This window comes from Mugil cephalus, chromosome 12, assembly GCF_022458985.1.
Source record: "Mugil cephalus isolate CIBA_MC_2020 chromosome 12, CIBA_Mcephalus_1.1, whole genome shotgun sequence".
Classification (NCBI taxonomy): domain Eukaryota; kingdom Metazoa; phylum Chordata; class Actinopteri; order Mugiliformes; family Mugilidae; genus Mugil; species Mugil cephalus.
In genome coordinates this window covers 24,227,602-24,248,269 of record NC_061781.1, presented here as the reverse complement: position 1 = coordinate 24,248,269, position 20,668 = coordinate 24,227,602, and the positions used below count along the sequence as shown (strand labels likewise).

At 40.3% G+C, this 20,668-nt stretch overlaps 1 protein-coding gene across 1 annotated transcript in view; it reads right to left on the bottom strand.

Annotated features, from left to right (window-relative positions):
- The window catches only part of itgav (integrin, alpha V), a 43,216-nt gene extending 23,764 nt beyond the window's left edge, over positions 1-19,452 (bottom strand). Inside the window, exons 1-7 of the mRNA XM_047600564.1 lie at positions 18,841-19,452; positions 15,473-15,597; positions 7,417-7,508; positions 7,097-7,211; positions 5,901-5,971; positions 4,942-4,984; positions 274-396 (exon numbers count right to left, since the gene is read on the bottom strand). Coding sequence (XP_047456520.1) covers positions 274-396; positions 4,942-4,984; positions 5,901-5,971; positions 7,097-7,211; positions 7,417-7,508; positions 15,473-15,597; positions 18,841-19,007 — 736 coding nt within the window. The 5' untranslated portion in view covers positions 19,008-19,452. The remainder of the gene's footprint in view (positions 1-273; positions 397-4,941; positions 4,985-5,900; positions 5,972-7,096; positions 7,212-7,416; positions 7,509-15,472; positions 15,598-18,840) is intronic.
- Between the last annotated feature and the right edge of the window lie 1,216 nt (positions 19,453-20,668).

Genomic DNA, 20,668 nt, shown 5'->3' with positions numbered 1-20,668 from the left:
TAAATAAAATAAAATAATAATAAAAACAAAACACAAAAAATAACAAAAATGAAAAGAAAAAATAGTAGAAATTTAATTCATATATATATATATAATTTCTTTATTATTTTTTTTAATTATTTTTTTTAAAAGGAATTTGCTATGTGTGTATGAAGTGTGTGTATGAAGTGTGTGTGTGTGTGTGTGTGTGTGTGTGTGTGTGTGTGTGTGTGTGTGTGCGTGTGTGCGTGCGTGTGTGCGCGAGTGTGTGTGTGTGTGTGTGTGTGTGATTACCGAGGTAGCTGTCGTCGTACTGGGCGCCGGCTGACTTGGTGGAGAGCGTTCCACTGTAGGGGATGATGTACTGTTTGTTGTATCGGGCAAAAATCTCAGAGATGTCGTCAGCAATCAGCTGACCTAAAGACACAACAGGACAAAAACAAGGTAGAGAAAGAGAGAAAATATGTGAAGTTGAAAACGACACAGAACATAAATAAATTAATGAAAAGAAGAAAGTAAAAAAAAAAAGGATTTACACTTAAGTTTGTTTACAAGCAAAACTTGTAATTAAAGGAGCCGCAGTGCTAACAGCTGACTAATCAGAACCAGAGCTGTGTGTTTGTGTGCATTTGTGTGTGTGGGGTTGGATGTGTAATTGCGAGTGTTGACTCGACAGGAAGCAGTAATTAGGCTATACAGCCCAGGAGGAGCCTCGCCGTGCAGGGAGGAGGACGAGAAAAAAAAAAAAAAAAACACATGTGTGCGACTGACTCAGCGTTAAGAGCATTTAGTTTTAACGCCCTCTGATGTCAGACGACCAGACAAACATGGATTACAACACAAACGCACAATCCACATCTTAACCTGCCTGGACTTTACCTGCTCAGTACACAGTGAAGGAGGAGATGATGTGTGAGGCCAAGGCAGTGACTCACTTCCTCTGTTTGTTAATATTTTGACCAGCTGACCTCATTTAACAGTGAAACAGTGGAATAAATGTTGGGGCAGTTACACATTTTTTGTTCAACATGAGCAAGATTACATGAATGTGTGAAATAAAGAAAGCTCTGAAGTAAACTGACATTCCTACTGAATGTGTTTTGTGAAGCTGTTTAACTGCCTCAAAAAGAAAAGAAGAAGAATGTGGAAGAAGTTGTTTTTTAGGATATAAACCAGGACATGTCGTCTTATTTCCATGACATCCTCAGGTCTGAGTCATTAAAGCTGCAGCAGCGTTTTACTGTTGAGCGTCTCTGGGTGGAGCTCGTTTAAAGGCTCCAGTTGAGTCCAGTGTGTTGGTCACCAGATAAACTAACGTTAGACAAAGAAAAGATCTGATGCACAAATACGGATTCAATGAAGGTCGGTCTGAAACAGAGAATCGATTGTTGTCATATATATGTATATATATATAGATATAGTTATAACAGTTTATCACAAAAGTGCATTTCCCCACCCCCAGTGATGACTCAGGGGGTCATTTAAGGTCCATCTTCCTCAAAGTGACGAGAATTCCAGAGAATAATGGGATGTCAAAGACTTTACGAGAATTACAGCTCATTCGCAAAACACCTTTTAAATGGAAACACGTACAACTGTTCTTTATCGGAAAGTTCTAGAAGTGTAATGGAAATGCAGCTAATGTGTTGGATTACTGAATGCATGATGCTACGATATCCGTCCACAAACATTATGGACGGCAGAAATAGCAGCAGAAACTTTTTTTTTTAATCAACTAACAACAGAGTTGTGACATTTGAATTATTCAACAGTTTTGATTCCTGCTGAAGAACATAGACGCAACAACAACGAGTTCAGCCGGGCAGCATCACGGTGTATCAGGGCTTTTTTTTCATGCATAATCATTTTCTGCTGGTTGAGAGAAGAATTACTGCGGTAGATAATAGATCCCAGAAAATGAAGCTGTTTACAAAGAAGAGCCACTCATGATTCTAATGAAGTGAGGGATCAGTCAATTACAGTCAAAATACAAAACTTTAACTCTTAAGTTTGGAGTTTAGTTTGGAGTAGCTTGGATTTTATTTATTTTTTTATTTATTTTTGAGCTGGACGAGTGTGAAGTGTCAGTATGTTCAATTAAAATTCCTTTAAACCAAATAAAGTTTTATTCATGACTTTCGGGACATAAAAAATGATGCACGTGTGTTTGCAGCATTTGTGGGAGACGTGATTAAATGTGCAGCTATTTCACCTGGCAACAAGAAATGCTATTTTCTGAGTGGCTGATATATTTACACTTACATATCTATCTATATATATGTCACTAATGTGCTGCGATATTTTTTATCACTTCTCAGCTGAGAAATATATTGTGTAGCGTGTGAACTTACTGAAATGTGTCTCACAATTTGAGAGCTCTATAAAAAGTGGTGCAACAGTTGCAACATTTGCAAGTTGCAACTTTAGCCCGACCACATTTGCATAAAATGGTTGTTTGGTCGGATGTTTTGAAACCAAAAAACTTCCAAACAACAGCCACAGCTCCTTTTTTTGGACTAATTCACCTTCACCTGCACCTTCACCTCGCGGTGACGCAGCAACATGGAAAATGGTTTGTCCGTCTGAAACAGTGTCTGACCACACAAAAATCGTATAACATATTTTGTATGAACAGGCGTTATAACTTATAAGTTATAACTATTTTAATTATTACCCGGTGGTAAATTAACCAATGGATTTACTGGAAGATTAATGACCTAATAAAAAAAACTAACAATAGCTTTGTTGCATCTCTGATTCATTCAGTCTCAGCAGTTAAATCAGGAGCAGAAACATCTCAGACATCTGGAACATTACAACAGTGTCAAACCATAATGTCACATTTCTTCGTGCATCGTCTCTGAAACGACGTCCAGATAAATAACAGAGCAGAACAAAGAGCAGCGGTGGATTAGTAATGGAAACAGCCTCGGCAGTGAGGAGCTGCTCACCACGAGTCGAGCCTTTAAAGCCCTTTTTCTGGACTCGCCCACTGATCACCACAGTGACACAACACAACCCTGCCCATGCTGAGCCAGCAGCACCACAAACCACCGACTCAGACCTGAGCTGAAAGATCGGACAAACAACACATCATGTCCGCAAATGATTTTCTTTCTGATGTTCTGCTCGGTAGACCTTCAAGTTTGACCAAATAAATTTTGTGTAAACAGGAAATGATGCATCTTTTATGGTTTTGCTTCATACTGGGTGAAGAAAGCGGTCATGAACCAGCACAGTTATTCAGAGAAGTCTGACATTTGCTTACTTCCTGAGTGTTAGACTGATACCTGTTATTTTTATTCAGTCTTTATTTAACCAGGAAAGTCCGACTGAGTCTAAAAATCTTTTTCTCAAGAGGGAATACAATTTAGACACAAGTCACATCAAGTGATTTGGCTAAAATTAAACTTCACTAGTTAAAATATGAACGCGGATCTTTAAGACCTTCTATCTTTAGGAACAGACAGCAGTAAGAACAGATTCCAGTGCATTATTTTTGGGACATGTGGATGTAGAGGTTTGATGAGGAAGGTTCATTGGTCAGTTCATTGGTCAGTTCATTGGTCGCGCCAATGAATAAGACAACGAGTCAACGCAGACCAACCAGCCGACGGTGCACGGTGCAGTGATGAGCATGAGATATTGAATAGGTAGAAGATATGTTGAATTAACACTGGATGAATATTGCACATATTGATATTACTTATTATATATTATGTAAATCTGGTGAATATATCAACAGCTGTAATATTTACCTCCATAAGTATTACTTATTAATAATAAGGGTGATTAATAACTGTTATAAATACTATTTTATATTGCATTTTAAATCCATTGGTTATCAATATATAGTGAACATATAAATATATTTATAGCGATAATATATATTATTAATAATTGGCATCATGTTAATTGTAGTGATGCTGATTGATTGATGATGTATATGGTAAGATTATATACTGTAGGTCTATGTTGGTGCAGCTGATTGATTATATATCAATCAATGCATTTTGTATATTAAACCCATTCATTATATATAAGGCATTGAATGGGGGTAGGAGTTAAGTTTATACGTCTTCCTGCTCCTTTTAAATACACAGCAATGTTTGGTCAATACAAAAAAAAAAAGGAGAAATAAGAAACCAGACTTTTCATGAACTGAGAGGAGTGAGATTACAACAGTGCCGTGTGCATAACTCCTCTCTGGAGATATTACTGGAAGACACTTACGTTTTTACATTATTTACATTATTTTATCATATATTTTTCTTTTTTCTAAGGGTGTTCATATTTTCATAAGTGTTTTATTTAAATGTCTGTGTCTTTAAGCCGGTCTCATAATGACAATAAAGACTCTTGATTCTAATTCTTGTCTGACTCCTTATTAACTAGTGTTAAGTTGACTTTAGCTTTCTATTTGCACAAACAACGGCCAAAACTACAACAATGAGTTTCAATCTGTAATAACAGAGTTTTCTGCAGGTTTAAACAAGCGAAATTGAAGCCTTTCTAAGACCTTTTTAAGACCATCACGGGTTAAATTTTAGTTTCGAAATGACTAAACTCCAGACATCCTTGAGGTGGGCTCCACTATGAGGAACGGAAACACAATAGGCATTTGTAGTTTTATTTCTGCAAACTGCTAATATTTCTAAGTCATAACGAACTACACAGACCTAACTTTGAATGGCACCAACGCATCGATCACAAAGTGGTAACAAATGGACGTAAGGATTAAAGACTGAAACCCTGAATAATGAATAAAGAAGAGTTGCACTGTAAAGCCTGGGGGAAACCACAAGAATGCAGAATTGTCTGAAGGCGGCCAGCTGGCGAGTGTAAAGATTTTCAAGGGGAATCCTCAACCCGTCATTCAGAGATACGCCAACAGACTCCATCTGTCCAGATCTGAGCGATAACGATGTGAAAGTAAAGAGGTGAGTCAGTGATAACACTCACCTTGCCAGTAGAAGCTGCCGGGTCCTCCCACCACCACCCTTTTCTGTACAAGCCATAAAAATGAAACAGAAAGAGAGATTTGTTAGTTTTTTTTAAAAATCTCTTTCAGTTCCCATTCATTGCTTCAAATCAGGAAAAGAGTCTTATTCACAGATGTTTGATAACCCTATTTATGTATTTTTTCAATCAGTGATGTCACTGCCATCGCATGGATTCCCATTCAGACCGTTTGTGATCCCTAGAGGATAATTCACCATTAGTTTGGTGACGTTTCTCCTCCAGCAGCTAAAGGTTGAAACATTTCTGAAGCTTAAATATTTCTTGTTGGTGGGATCGTTGTGTAATTTGGTGAAGCCAATCATGTTCACATCAGAATGAATTTAAATCATTTTACAGATTGCAAAGGTGAACATTTTGCAGGGTTTGAGGTCCATATTTAAACCCCCAGAGAATAAATGAAACCTAAAAGAGCATTGAGAATATCACTAAATACCAACTGGCATCATAAAACCTATAATTAGTTACTTAATTATTAATTGTTTAACTAATTCAATTACAGTTTTCTTCTAATTAATCATTACAAACAATCTGTAGCAGCAAATGTATGGTTGGGTAACTTGTATGCCTACACATTATTTTACATAACACCTTCGGTTTTGGATGTTATAATGTTATAATTGACATTAAATTATTATTTTTATTTTTTTTTTTAAGCTAAAAGACATTTCTAAGTATGATTACTGTCTATAACAGGCTAAAATAAACTTTCTAAATAAAATGTAAAGTGCATTTCTTCAGGAAACTGATATAAATAAACGTGTTTTTACGAGCAAAGGCTAATGGCTGTTAGCGACAGTTACAAAAAAATATACCTGTGCAAACATACAGCAAAGACGTTAAAGTTGGTATCTACCAGCTGCAGCATCAATGAAAGTTTAATCCAACAGGTCTGGCTTTACCTTGGAGTTGACGCTGAAGTCGGCGCTGAAGCCGGCCTGACAGAAGCCCTGGCCGTCTGGTGCGTTTTGGTCTGGATGACAAAATGTAACAGCGGCGTTAGAGCAAATACAAAAATATCACGCACAGCATGAAACAGAGGCAGACATCTATTCAGTAGGACACCATCTGGGTCCTCTAGTCTCCCAGACGCAATGTAAGAGTCTTAAATCTTTCTAAATCAGACCTGTAGCTGCTACATACTCCGCTATGTTAGCCAGTAACAAACCAAACCACCAGTCTGGAGTTTGTAAGGTGGTAATTACATGTCACCCTAGTTTGGTCACAGACATCACTACGTCTGGTTGACGGGCCTAAAGCTCGGAGAACCAATGCATGAGAAAAGAAAGAGACATGTGTAATATTTTCAATATAATTATCTAGAATAATGAACCTGTAGCCCAGGTCTAATGGAAGAGAGACTAAGGACCGACCCCAGCCTGTTGTGTAGTCCACCTGAACTGAAGTGAACTGAACAAATGCAGAGGGCTTTGAATATTCTTTAGTGTTGCTACGTTTCAACACTGAAACCAAATCTAAGGGCGATGGGGTAACAACTAAAAGATTTTTATTTCGTTAAATGTCATGTACCACGTTAGATATGACCAGAAGCAATTTAAAAAAATGTTTCTATTTCTGTTGCTGTGTTTTTATGCACCTTTTGATGTGTATCTGTTCATATATCACGTGGATCTGTATTGGTTTGAAATGCCAGCTGCTTCCTGGGCGCCTGAAATGTCTGGCATGACATTTCTTGATCTTAAAATTTGGCCCAACTGGATTTGTAACTGAATAAATAGCCCTGCTGTCGACCAAATACTCAACGGTTTATTCCCAGCTAATAGTAGCTCAAACGGTTTCCCCATCAGAGTGATGAATACAGATTACTGTCGTTGTTTCCTTTCATGCAGACGCCCGGTGGCTTTTGGCTGTTTTTTTTTTTGTTTTTTGTTTTTTTGCATTGTGTGCGAGTGCAACTTATTGGTCGAGACAAAAGGCTTTTGTCACCAGCAGTTCTCTAGATGTTGGTTTGGTAGACTCTAAACAAAGTGTCTTTTTATAGCTGGTAACCACAGTAAAACAACCGTAAAACAGTCGGTAAAACATCTGGACTCTGGTTGAGACAGACACAGAAGACAAAGAGAAGAAAGGAACGGACTTGATCTGCAGGGGGAGTACTCCACCACCGTGTTTCCTTTCATGAGGTAACAGGTTCCCACCGGCTCGCGGTCACTGACACCAAAAGTCGCCCACTGGTACAGAGGAGCGCAGGCCTAGAAAACACACAATACACAACTCAGAGTCTAAATAAATCTAATAAACACATTCTGGGATGTGAAGCTTTTAGTTTAGTTTGCAGAAGAAAATAATTCTGGGGGTTAGGGAACGTATTACGTTTACGTTATTTTCTTTTAAAAGTGTTTCTTTTATATGCAATTAAGCAAAGTATAGAAAAAAACAAAGGCTGTGGTTTCTCACCAGGATGTGTTCTCCGTCAGATCGCACCGACGCACCAAACCACTGCTTGGATTTAAACTCCATCTGATTCCCTTCATTGTTCCTCCTCTCATCTGAAACAAGATGTTGTTGTTATTAACTGATATAAATGACACACACACACACACACACACACACACATAAACATGTTTTACTGTTACTTAGCTGGTAACACCAGTTTTACCTGAAACTACAAGTCAACATACAAGCCTGATCACATCCTCAAACGGCCGCTCAAGTTTTTACACTTTCAATCACAGAAATAAGACACGAAATGTGATTAAAATAATGATTATTTTTCAGTTCAACAAGGAGGAAATAAGAGGCAATAAATTCCATCTTTAATGGACACATTTTATACCATTTTTTTTTTTTATTTTAAGTGGCCATAACTTTCCATTCAAACGGGGATAAAATTAGAGTTCAGACAGCCTCATGACACTCACACAGCTGAAGCTATAAATGACAGCGGAGCTTTGACAGTCTTCACTCTCTAAGCCGATGGTCAACAGATGGACGGACGGGATAAATACATGAGGGATGAATGGAGCATAGTAAGGAGAGTCACAGCATGGCAATAAGCCCAGAGCCTGAAAGGAGCATTTCATATAAATGTTTCAGATTCCTCAAAGCAGCGTCCGTCCTCCTGACAGCGTCGCACACTAATATCTCAACAAGAAACCTGGAGCTTTTCCAACCTTCCTGAAGGAGTTTACACACATGCTGAGCGTGTTGTTGGCCTGATCTTCCACCACTCTCCAGTGCGACTCTTCTAAAACCATCAAACACAGAAAACCACAGTCATAGTTAATCCGGCGCCTGAGCAGCAGCAGATGCAACGCTTGGTGTCACGTCAGTGCGACCGTCCCATTTAACCACATTTTCATCACAGCTATAAACGGGTTTATTCAACTTCTTTACATGTTCCAGATCAACACGTCTTTAAACGATGATGAAGTATCCGCTCTGTTTGCGCTTCTTCTTAAATCATCTCTTAAAACTCGTCTTTCTCTTCGGCCTCTGACTCGGTTTGAGGTGTTGGTTCTTACTGGTTTTATTGTTTGATTGTTTTATGACTTTTATCTTGTTTTGTCTGACCTCAGGTTCGTGTACACAACACAAAGATAAGAAATTTCTTTAAAAAGGTTTCGCCGCCGATCCAAGCAGCTTTTTCCAGTTCTTCGTTGGGTAGAGCGGCCAGACGGAGCCGTTTAATGACTAAATTGAAGCTTATTTCCCCTTTTCTTGGACGACGCTCTGCAGATGCCCTAAAACATGCAGACATTTCACATTTTTCCCCCCAAATAGTGCACAACAATGTACAACCCACACACTGTCAACAGGAAATGTTAAAAGTATTTTCCCGGAATATCGGACGTCTTTGTGTCCACAAAAACAAAAGGGCAAAACATTCACTTCACCCAAAACATCACCTGCTGATTTAAACCATTCCTAGTGATGACCTCATAACGTTGGTTAGGACACTGTGCAAAGTTGTCGTCATGATGAAACCTGGCCACTAAGTCCTAATCCAGTGTTTTCAGTGACAACAGCTCTCAATCTGCAGCCAGACGGTTTTAAGGCAACACTACCAAACACCACCGCTGATCTGAGTGAACTGAATTGGTCTTTTAGGGACGAATAAAGTTGTTATAAAGAAAAATGCGAGCGCCACACAAATGTGACACAGTCTGTCAGGGAGGAGCAGCTAATGGGATATTACAGGGAGACAGTGAGGAAACGTTTGGGATTTTCCAATCACGGCAGGAAATCCACGCCTGCTGACACATACTGGCTGTGCTGAAAGAAAGACGTCTCATTCTCTGAGCTGTGTTTGGTTGATAAATTACAGATAGGAGTTTTTTTTTTTTTCCTGCCCACCAGATTCTGTGGATGAAGTACAAATGGATTCATCTGTAATTATGGTTGAGAATCAGCCGACCGTGATGCCCAGCGTTTCCTGTCAGCTTCTTACCCTCTTAAAAGGCATCGTATCTATGACAACACCTCTTAACCAGGGACATGAGTCAATGCCTGCAGAAACGTCACAAGGAACAGGACATGACAGAAGCTTTGTGATTCTCAAATGCTACCGTTAGCATGCTAGTACCCCCACCATCTTTATTTAATACGGTGACATGGTAATATGTGGTAAGTGAGCGTGAAAACAAGCCAAGTGGAGTCTAATGGGAATGTCAGGATGATGTTTAGGGGGAAACCCACCAACCTCGCAGTGGCTCTAGAAGAAAAGTTAATAATCTCCATTTGTCTAATAGAGAAGCCTTTCCAGATCTAATCAGCTTGGCAGGAATGTGCTCTTAAAGTCAGTCAGCGCATTTAACAGGTGAGACGCATGAAAAACATAAACTATGTCCTAATTACTCTGAGTCAAGAGTGGATCATTGTGTGTTTCACCACACTTCCTGACAAAATACAAGAGTTACGCATGCGTATAAATGAATAATAAAAAAAAAAAAAAAAACAAGCAGGAGAAAAGGTTCGTGATGAATCATAATTTGAACCCCAACCCAAACCCAGAACAAAGACAGACTAACAGTGAGTCATACAACACGCACACAACTTATTCCAGTCAAATCTGTTCTCTGGTCCAGTAAAGCTTCGGCCGGTGATCACGCCGGACAAAACAACCACAAAGGCCTCTATTGTAGCAGAAAACACACACACACATTCATAGGCCGACTTAAACTAGGCCACTCACTAGCAGAATTACAGCCAGAGGAAACAGCGAGCCTTTTGGTTTCTGCCAGAGTGCACAGAGCCCGCAGCGTTTTGCTCGGAGGCACTCCGGCAGGGAAGCTGCTCGTTGCTCGTCCGTTCGACTGTAATTCAAAGCTGGACGCAGCTGCAAAGTAAACACTGTGTGCGAGAGGCCTGCTCTACTACAACATTTACTCAGGCTGCGTGAGACGAAAATCACCTTTTATGGAAATAACCGCCCTAGAACAGCATGCTGCAAGAAGCCAAGTGTTCAACAAATTTTTAGGAGCAAGAAAAAAAAAAAAAAAAATAGAGCAATTATTGGGCCGAGCTCATATATGGGCTGGTGTCAAGTTATTGACGTTACGAATCAGTGTAGGGGTCAGTGAGGCAAAGCTACTACAGATGTGAGGTTATTCAGGCTGTTTTTTAGATGGAAACATCCAGGATGTGTTTGTTTACGTTGTGTTTGGGTTAAAACATGACTACGGGCTGATATATATTATTATCAGATTCATAAATTCAGCATCAGACAGGCTATAGTTACAGTTATTACTGTAATAACAACCCGTGCTCCTCCGTCTCATTATAAACCCCCACGTAACCGAGAAGACAGAACAGTTGCTCATGTCCAACTGAAACATTTAGGGTAGAAAGGACTCAGACGCTTTTATGCCACTTTATTATGAACAGCTGCACAAGACAATGCAACAGTCCTTCCTTAGTTAGGTCGTAAAAAAGTAAAAATAAAATAAAATCTTCTGTGATAACATGAAATGATGAGACCGCTGCAGAAATGCCCCAAGTGTTTTCATAATGAGAAGAAGCTGGCCTTTAATTAACTCGAGCAACAAAATATGTTTACAGTTCATGTGGGGTGCGGCCTGAAGGAAGAACAGGAACCAGCCTCATCCTTCTTCTTTCTGCTTCACGTCTGAAGGGACGTTTCTACATCTGAAATGACACGCGGTCATCACCTTCCACGTGTTAAATATTTCACGTCTGAGAGGCCGAATGTGTCTGTGCATGCACTGAGGCCGGGTCTGGAGGGGGGGGGGGCAGGGCATCACAATCTTAGTGCGGTGAGGTTGTAACTTCCTACTTTCGTGGCTGAGGTCTCCCACAGAATACCAAACTAGAGTCGACTACACAACGACACACACTTCTCTGTCTCTTGCTATTTTGGTTTCAGCGCGTCTTTCTGTCCGCGTTTTGTCCTCAGTGTTCGCTCCCTTTCTTGGACTTGTTCCAGCTGAAGACACAATATGGAAAGTGTGTAAACCCTGAAGCTCTCCCTCCCAGTACATGCAGAAAATGTATAATATCTTTGAAATGAATGAATGAATGCTTTTATATTTCCCTAACATGTTCAGAAAGGACTAGGAAAAGGCCTCACACTTATTTAATCCAACCCCTTCTCCACTTATCATTCACTTCCTGTGTTTCTTCCCTCCCAACACACTCATAAACATGTATATCCAGACCTCCTTCTTCCTTATCCCTGACCAACAACAGAAAATGAAACGACCGTAATCAGTTGTGCAGTTTTGTCGGAGAAAAAAAAAACTGACTTGGAATAATCAACTTTAGAAATGTTGCTGAATTATTTGCCTGTAAAACGTTGTTTAAACTAACTTACATCGTAACTTAACTGTATCTTTGTGTAGTTTATTTTATAGTAGCGATGTCACGCAAGAAAGCAGCTGCAGAGAAGCTTCGAGGAGTTCTTGTTTGAAACAACAGGACACTGACTGTCAACCAACAATCAAACAAATCACTCAAACACGGAAATAGTCGTCTGGTTGTTGTGGTTGGAAAGACACAGTTCATTTTAAAAGCTTGTGCATCTAGTTGCTCTAGTTGTTTTTTTTTTGTTTTTTTTTTCCAAGAATCATCACACTATTTGGACTTTATTGGACACCTGAAGCATGCACGACAGCAGGAGCCGCCATAATTTGGGAAAAATGCAAACACGTGACTCGTTTAATCTTTTATGCAAACTTTCCTAACTTACGCTAATTCTCTGCATTCACAAACAATGATCAAATTAAACGGTGCATTCAAAGAAACACACCTACTGTTTCCAAACGTTTAACAACATGCAGCTCTGCACATGTAGCACAATGCAGAAGGAATCTGCACTAGTTTAAACTAATATCTGTCCCTTTGAGGCAAGTCAGTGCTTCGTCATCATTATCATTTAAGCATCTGTCGGCGGCATGAACTCAGATGTCCCGTGGCAATGATTTTAGTTGCAAGTTGCCACCAGGTTTATTGCTTGTGTCCTCCGGCTGGCGTTTTTTTCTTGACATCAGCTGTTCTCAAACTCAGGTTTTGCGACAGGTTGCAGACAAGTCCGGGCGGGTTACGAAAGCTACACACAACATGAGACTGTGAGTTTAGTCAGTAAAGCTTCAGAAGGACTGCGGCCGCACTGTTTCATTAGAGGATAAGGTGTGTTTTGAAATATTACCTTCCACAGACTGGGCGCTGGCTGGTTATCTGAGGCAAGAATGTCCACACCCGAGATGGAGATAAGCCGACAATAAACCAGACGAATTCACCGGCTTCCTGTGCTCTACGCGTTCACTTAATGAAATCCAAAAAATGTCTGGACTTAATCACATTCAAGGGTTTAATCCTTTTCCTCTTATATGGGATGTATAAGATATTTATAAACACCTGTCAAGATAATCCGGTTATGAGTAATCTATTTCAACCATGGCATGTTTTTTTTTACCAACTTCTCTCAATATTTATTCTGCATCTGTCTTTGAAAACATCTTTTTCCAGTAATCTCAGTCCGAGACTAACACAGAACATCTGCGAAGAAATGAACTTGTTACAACGTCAAAAAGCCGCCGCTGCCTTATCTTACGCACCGTTCTTATCTTGAGCTTTCACAATCTTTTCTTTTTGGCTCAAGACAGAAACCTGCAGAAAAAGTGAGATTTCTTTTCTTCTTTCACGTCCATCTACATTTTTATTTGAAGCCACTGAAAGACTGCAATCAGATTAATGAACACTTCCACCCACTGAGGGAATCTCTGATAAAGGCAGCCGGCAGAAATTTGATTGTTTTATTTATGGGACGCTCTGCCGGGACAAGAGCAAACACAGTTATAAAGAATTACTGTAAAAGCATTTATCATCAAAACAGCTCTCGATGTCTGCTGAAGTGTAGTTAAAGGTTAATTAATGTAAGTATGAACGGTTTCATGAGATCCAGATTATGTTCTAGTAAATGTAACAGAGGAATTATGCTACAGCTACATTCGGATGTTACAGCTGATGGGAACCTCCTGTACTGTATGAATGTTGTTTTGGTTTTGTAGATTGTTTCACAGTGTTTTTTTTTTTTTTTTAGTTGTTGTTTGTGTTGTTTTGCTGTGTGGTGTGTTTTGGGTAATTGAGAACTGCAGCGTAAAGACAGTTTTGTTGGGTGGGGCCTTATCAATAACCACATCTCCTCCTGGTGATAATATGAGACTGAGTGTGTCAACGTATGAGTAACATTAAAGTGAAACAAAATAACAGCTGAATATCAGGCAACATTAGCTGTGGGGGTTATATATCAAACCAAATAAGGCTGTGGCTGAACTGAAGAAGGTCACATTTATTTCCTATGATTCACCTTCTCATCTGATATATATTATAAGAGTTGCCATGTCTGGACTTGACATCATGACACATGATGATTCCAGTCAGTAAATATGTTCCGAGTACAACTTTTATCAACTTTTCAGTTGCTTTATCCTGCCCCCCCCCCGAGGAGAGCGGGAACAAGTCGGAAACAGTAAACATAATCTGCTTTAAAGTTGACATGGAGAACTTTAAACGTGCAAATATTTGTCCAGTATCCACTCCCTTTTAGCTCCATGGAAAAAATATCTGACAGTGTTCACCAGCCAGTCTCTGTCTGTCTGTCCATCCGCCAACAGTTGGGCAATGACCAGAGTCTCATCGGAGGGTTCGTAAACTCGTTATCAATAAAAAAAAAGCTGTTTTAGGTTTTAGAGCAACTTAAATATGATATCTTCAGGGTTTTAAGATGATGTTTATACAAAGTAAACATCATGATTTGCTGCCCAGGGCATCAGCAACAACACGTCACAGCCCACTCTCACAGTCGGGCTAAACATGAAACCGATAACAATGAGGAGAATAAAGCTTCCTGGAAGAAGCTTCTGGTTTCCCACAGGAACAACAGCACGTTTGACAAATAAAGGCAATACACAACTTATTAATGCGGCTGTATCACCAGTGAATCCCTCCTTTCACAACAAAGGGGAACTGATAGATTAGAGAATCATAATCACTGCTTGACAGATATGTTTGTGTTGTGGATAAACAGGAGACTTGGAAACAGTAACTTGTTGACACACACACAGTCCACGAACGAGTCGACACATCTCCTGCTCTGGCACACATTCCTGAATGTGTCTTAACATGAGACAACAGCAGCAGACTGGGCTGAACCCTCATTATCCAATCAATAATACGCCGTTACTGCCAAAGCTGCCACGGCCTGTGTAGCTACCAGTGGTCATGGCCATTCAATATACTGTATTTATTTCTATGTGTGGTCGATCTCATTATTATTATTAATAGTGGACACTATTAACAAGTCAACAAGATTAACTTAATGCCAACACAACATTTCCTCCTGCCGCTGCTGCTGCTGCTTCGCCTCATGAACGGAAGTTTGGGGTAAGAATGTCAGGCATTTGTAAAGTGATTTTCTTTTGTAGTTATTCATTGTCGGTCTGCTATAAACCACAACCACATCCATGCAGCATCAAAACGTCGGCTTCCTCTTTGTTAGCTACCATCAAAGCTGCCAAAAATCCAAAGAGAAGAAGAACCGATATCACTAAACATGTCTGCCGTGTGGAAAAGGCTTTACACTTTACTGAGAAACGAAGTCAGTCAGACAGATATTTGCAAATGCTGCAGTGTGGATGTTTGGAAAGGCGGTAGTAGGAGATGGTCATTCAGTACTACCAACACCATTCGTTAGTTCTCTCAGGCACCACAACAAACACTGAACGCCACATTTAAAACGATCATGGAGAAAAGAGGGGATAGAGAGTTTATGGTGTTGGATGGAGGCACGGTACGAGCTACTCTCTCCACGCTACATTAACAGAAACATTTACTGGACTAGTTAAAGTTGGACGATGTACAAATGGTCTAGAATACAAGTAAAATAAGAAAAGCCTTGGACATCCCTAATGGTGGAGCTTTGATTGAACCTTTGCAGGTTATCTAAGGTGCCTACGACGCAGCAGCATCAACGCGAAGCATCATTTTCTGTTACCTGTGTTGTCGAAGGTCAGCTGCTGGCAGGAGGAGGTGCTCTGCCATGGGCAGCTGTACACCGCTCCTCTCTCCACCACGTTGCCCGAAGTGTTGGCCCGAGGAGCTCCAATCAGAACGTCCAACCTGAGGAGAGGACAGGAAGTCGGTCAAAGAACGCATCAGGGTGTCTGACTCAGCCCCCGGGGAAACAACATGAGAGCGCAGATTAGTCAGTGGATGTTTCAAAATATGTTTCAATGTGTAAAAGCCTCATCAGGCATCCTCCCCATTATCTTATCATTCCAACCTTTTTAGAAAAAATGAAAGAAAATCCTATTTAGGACGTATCCAAAGTAAACTGAATGCTGTTCATGAACATTTTGGAGCTCATTCGTGGTCTTGGTCTCTTTTTAAAGCCAAGACTCTGAAGTTTCTGTCATAAAAGTCACAATCACTCTAAGTGGTTTTGTTCTTGAGGAATCAAAGTTGACACACAGTTGCTGTGTTCGCCTAGTTTTTTTTTTTTGTTTTGAAAAAATGTGTTGGTTGAATCCTATAACGACTTGCAGCATTTACTCAAACACTCTGATTGGTCCAAAAAGCTCCTGCTGTCTCATATAAAACCCAGCATGATGTTAAAGGGTTAAAGGAAAACAAGCTGAGCTTAATCATGGGCTCATGGGCCATTAGGTTTCCACTGTGGTTCCTTATGTCAAAGCGAAACCGACAAAACTCCAACCAAAAATTTAAAAAATGAAAGCAGCATCACAGTAGAGCAGGGACCACGGTGGGGATGAAACGATGAAGAGCCTATATCACAGCTGAAACGATGGACTGACGCTGTCAATATGATCTCGTCTGAACATTTAAACATGACGTCGCTGATCGGATTGTTTCTCTCTGGTTGAGAATAAATCTTTTCTTTCTGAGCTTGACTCCAAAACAGCGGTGACCCATCAGAGAATGGACATGGGCCTTCTGAGGGTGTCCGGTAACAGACTGTTGTTAGTGTTGGTCATTGAAGGGAGAGTTTAGGCCAAGTAACAGTCACATGAATGAATGTCAGATCTAAAAGTTCCCCAGCAGAACACTGAATTGTCACAAGATGCTTTAAATGTTATTTACTTCTCCTGTCGGTGGTCATAATGTTGTGGCTGATCTGTGTTTTGGACACGAAGACAGGAAGTGAGACGAAATTACAAAGTTAGAGAGCTGGAGCTCTTCCTTGTTGATGAAACAGGACGGTGTGTGTTCCACTCAATATATCAATTAACTGAATAAAATCTGCAGAACTAACAGCTAACGAATAAAAAGTATTCTGTAAGACTTGCTTCAATACCCTAAAAAGTACGGCGGAGGCTGGGACAGTGTAAAAGGGGACGCTTTGCTATCTTTTCCAACAGACAGTCCACGAATAGAGCAGGAAACAAGACCAGGAAAACAACAGGCACATGATATGACCGTTACCAAGATGTTCCACAGACAACATGAAGACTTACGCAGCCACAAAATCATCTCTTCAGTCGTCTTTCAATGCGTGGGTGTTCTCAAGTTCAGGCAAGGAGCCGCTTAGTGTCACATCACAGATAATCCCGCTTTATCACTAAGATAATGTTACACCAGGTATTGGGATTATATTTGGTAATTTAAGGATCTTAAGGATTTTTCCACTGCTACTTACATGCACTTCCATTTGTGTACGGATTTAAAAAATAACATTATTAATACAAACATAAACACTTGAATTCACTTGAAGTCTAGAGTCTAAAAAGCTTCCTCCATATTTATGTAATATTATATATTCCTGTGGCCAAAATGTACCACAGCACGAAGCCAATGATGATTATAATAGACGCATGATAATAAGATACCACATATTACAACATATTACGCCACTAAATGAATAAAAATAACTCATTATTCATAAGAAACTAATTTATTTCATGGGGCTATCTGATAGGCCAGTCTGGGTTTGGAGGTTGCGAGGACAACGGTATAATCTGACTGCATAGTGCCAAGTGTGAAGTTTGGTGGTGGGGGGTGTGGGTTATGGTGTGGGTTGTTTTTCAGGAGCTGTTCTTGGAAGGAACTCTGAATGTTTCAGCATACCGAGAAATCTTGGACAATTCCATGCCCCTAAATTTGAGAAACAGTTTCCTGTACCAACATGACTGAGCTCCAGTGCACAAAGCAACGTCCATAAAGACCTGGAAGAGGAAGTTTGGTGTGGAAGAACTTGACTGGCCTGCACAGAGTCCTGATAGACATAACAGCTTTGGGATGGATTAGATGAAGACTGTGAGCTGGGCTTTCTCGTTTCAACATCAGTGTCTGACCTCAGAAATGTTCTTCTAGTTGTTCTTCTGGTCAAAAATTCCAGTAAACACCCTCCTAAACCTAAAGCCTTCCCAGAAGAGTTGAAGGTGTGATAGCTGCAAAGGGTGGGCCGACGTCATATTAAACCTTATGGATTACGGATATGCGTGTAAAGGCAGGTGATCAAATACTTGTGGCAATATAGTATGTGTGTTCATGTCACAGCATGTATAATAGTCGTGGTTTGCTCCCCATTACTGGATTCACTTTGCTATTTGCAAAATAAACTGCACAGAAACGGCATCTTGTATGTCCTTGTACTATATGCTTAGTAAACGATCTTGTTTCTGTATAGCACCTCTCTATTTGTACTCAAAGCGCTTCACAGTCATAGACACATCTACCCAGTCGCTCACACAAACACACAACTGGGAATTCAGTGTCTTGCTCAAGGACACATTCAGCTTGTGGCACATTCCAGGATTCGAAATTGTAAATTGTAAAGACGTCCTGTCAACTGTACATAGTTTTACATGTTAATACAGTCTTATACCACTGTTGATTTTGTTGGTGTGTTATGTTGATGCCTGTGTATGTTTGTGTACAAGCCAGGGAACACTCGAATATCTCCCAGGGGATGAATAAAGTATTTTTTTTAATTCTATTTTATTATAATCCTACTGAGCCACAACTGCCCCTCAAATGACAATAAAGTTGCATTTAATAAAATATATTAGTAGATGAAAGGCTCAAGTTAAGTATATAAACTTCAACGTTGTATTTAAGCGGAATATTAGAGTAATTTATGGTAAAAAAGCAATGTAAACAGAGAATGCTTGAAGGGAGAGGCTCCTTGCTCGTAGGTCATCAATATTTAAGTCATAGCCTGTATTATAGTTGTAGTCTGTTCCCCATTATTGGATTTATTTTGCACTTATTTGCACTATAATGCAATTATATGCAATGGTAAATGGTCTTGTGTTTGAATATATTGCCTTATTACACCTATTGGTCAGCATTCAACATCATCTTCATCACCATGGACGCTTTTGGGGGGTGGGGGGGTCTTACTTTCGGTCGTTTGGTTTGAAGAAGTCCACCGCGAAGCCGAAGTAGCTCCTTTCGGGTCCGGAGAACACGTAGGGTTTGCTCGCGTCCAGGTTGAAGGAGAAGGTGTTGTGGAAGAGCAGCAGACACACCAGGACGAGCAGCCCCATATCTGACAGTCCTCCTGCCATGTTTGTAGAGGACAACACCAACGAAGAAGAAGATGCGGCTGGATACCTCCGAGGAGAACACCAACGAAGAAGCTGCTGCAGTTTTTGTTAGTTGGTTAAATCTTTCTGAGGTGCGTTTCCTCCCACAATAACACTTCTAACTGGCTCAAAAAAAAAAAAAAAAAAAAAAAAAATCACAGCCCTCCTCCTACTTGCAGTTGCAGCTCAGCAACAGAACAAGTCGCCATGTAAGAGTGAAATAAAACACGTTTACGGATTTAACCGGAGCTACCGGCCGTTACAGACCGAGAGATGAGGCAGCACGGAGCCTGGACTTATCCCGGTTATTCTCGTTTCGCTTGTTTTTAGCCGATAAATGCCACAGAATCAGCGCAAATAGTCAGAACAGGAGAAGAGGCCGCGACTCCGTGCTGTATGTGTGGATGTTAGTGGTGTTGAGTGGGCGGAGCGATCAAAATAAGAGGTAGGAAAACTCCGCCCACCGATTGCGCATATTCGCGATGAGAAGCTCGGCTCTTTTCCGAGAGTCGGATCTTTTGTCACGGCTCCCAAAGAAGCGTAGGCACTTTTGGCTCCCGATCGCCTCTACAGACCCGTATGAGGGACGGGGCTTAACTGGAGGCAAAAGATCCAAATCACTATAATCTGTAAACAGCTGTTAGCGTATTTCAATGGGCTGTTTTGGCATGAATGGATGAGAAAAACGCATATTTTAGAGAATATGCTAATACACTGGCCACAAGTGTTGATGACTGACAAACTCCAATCCTTTCTTTCAATCGTGTCTAGAAATGTCAGTGGCTGATATGCAATTAAACTTCAAGTTAGCGTTTTTACTTTTTCAGTTTGGCCCTCAAAAATATAATGACACCACAACATATTAACGTGGTATTAGCCCGCTGAAAAGACACGTATCGCCACCTAGTGTGGAAGAGGAGAATAGCTATTCGATTTTCTTGCGCTGCATGTAACCGGGGACAAGGACTCTAGTGAGAAAGTCAAATTTTGAGCATAGCTTGATTAAACTGCATGTAAACGCACTGAGTGTTCGCCTCAAGCTTCCCTCTGTTTTGCCCCAGCTAACGCTGTGACGTCACTGTGACGTCACTGTGGCCTTGAAGGGGTCTATAGCCTAATATTTAAGCCTAATACCCCAACCCAGCAAATACATCCAGGTTGTGTATTGATAAACCACATATTTGTCTCATTTTGTGCAGTTATTGTGCAACAAAAGCATTTTTACTTTTTTTTTTTATGGCTGAATAAAAGACTAATTGTGAAAGCAAATTTGTATAAAACACTGCAACCAAATCCACACTCTATACAGAGCCTTGTCTAAGTGACGTCCGCCTCCCATAAATTAAACTACTGGCAAAAAAAGAGTGCTGTCTAGTGTTTGGGTTATTACAGAGAGGTACAAGTATAATTGTCTCACACAGACATAGGCTACTTACAGAAATTAATGGTGTCAAGGTCCCGGTATCCCAGTATTATGAAAGCGCTTTTAGGATCTGCATGGTGGGCTGTCGCCATAATTACTAGTGATGGGTAGTTCAGCTCCTTTTTGAGAGTCGACTCTTTTGTCTCCCGTATGATTCTTTATTTAGTATCGTTCATAGCTTAAAATTAAGCCCATCATAGTAAATACATAAGGTTTGTAC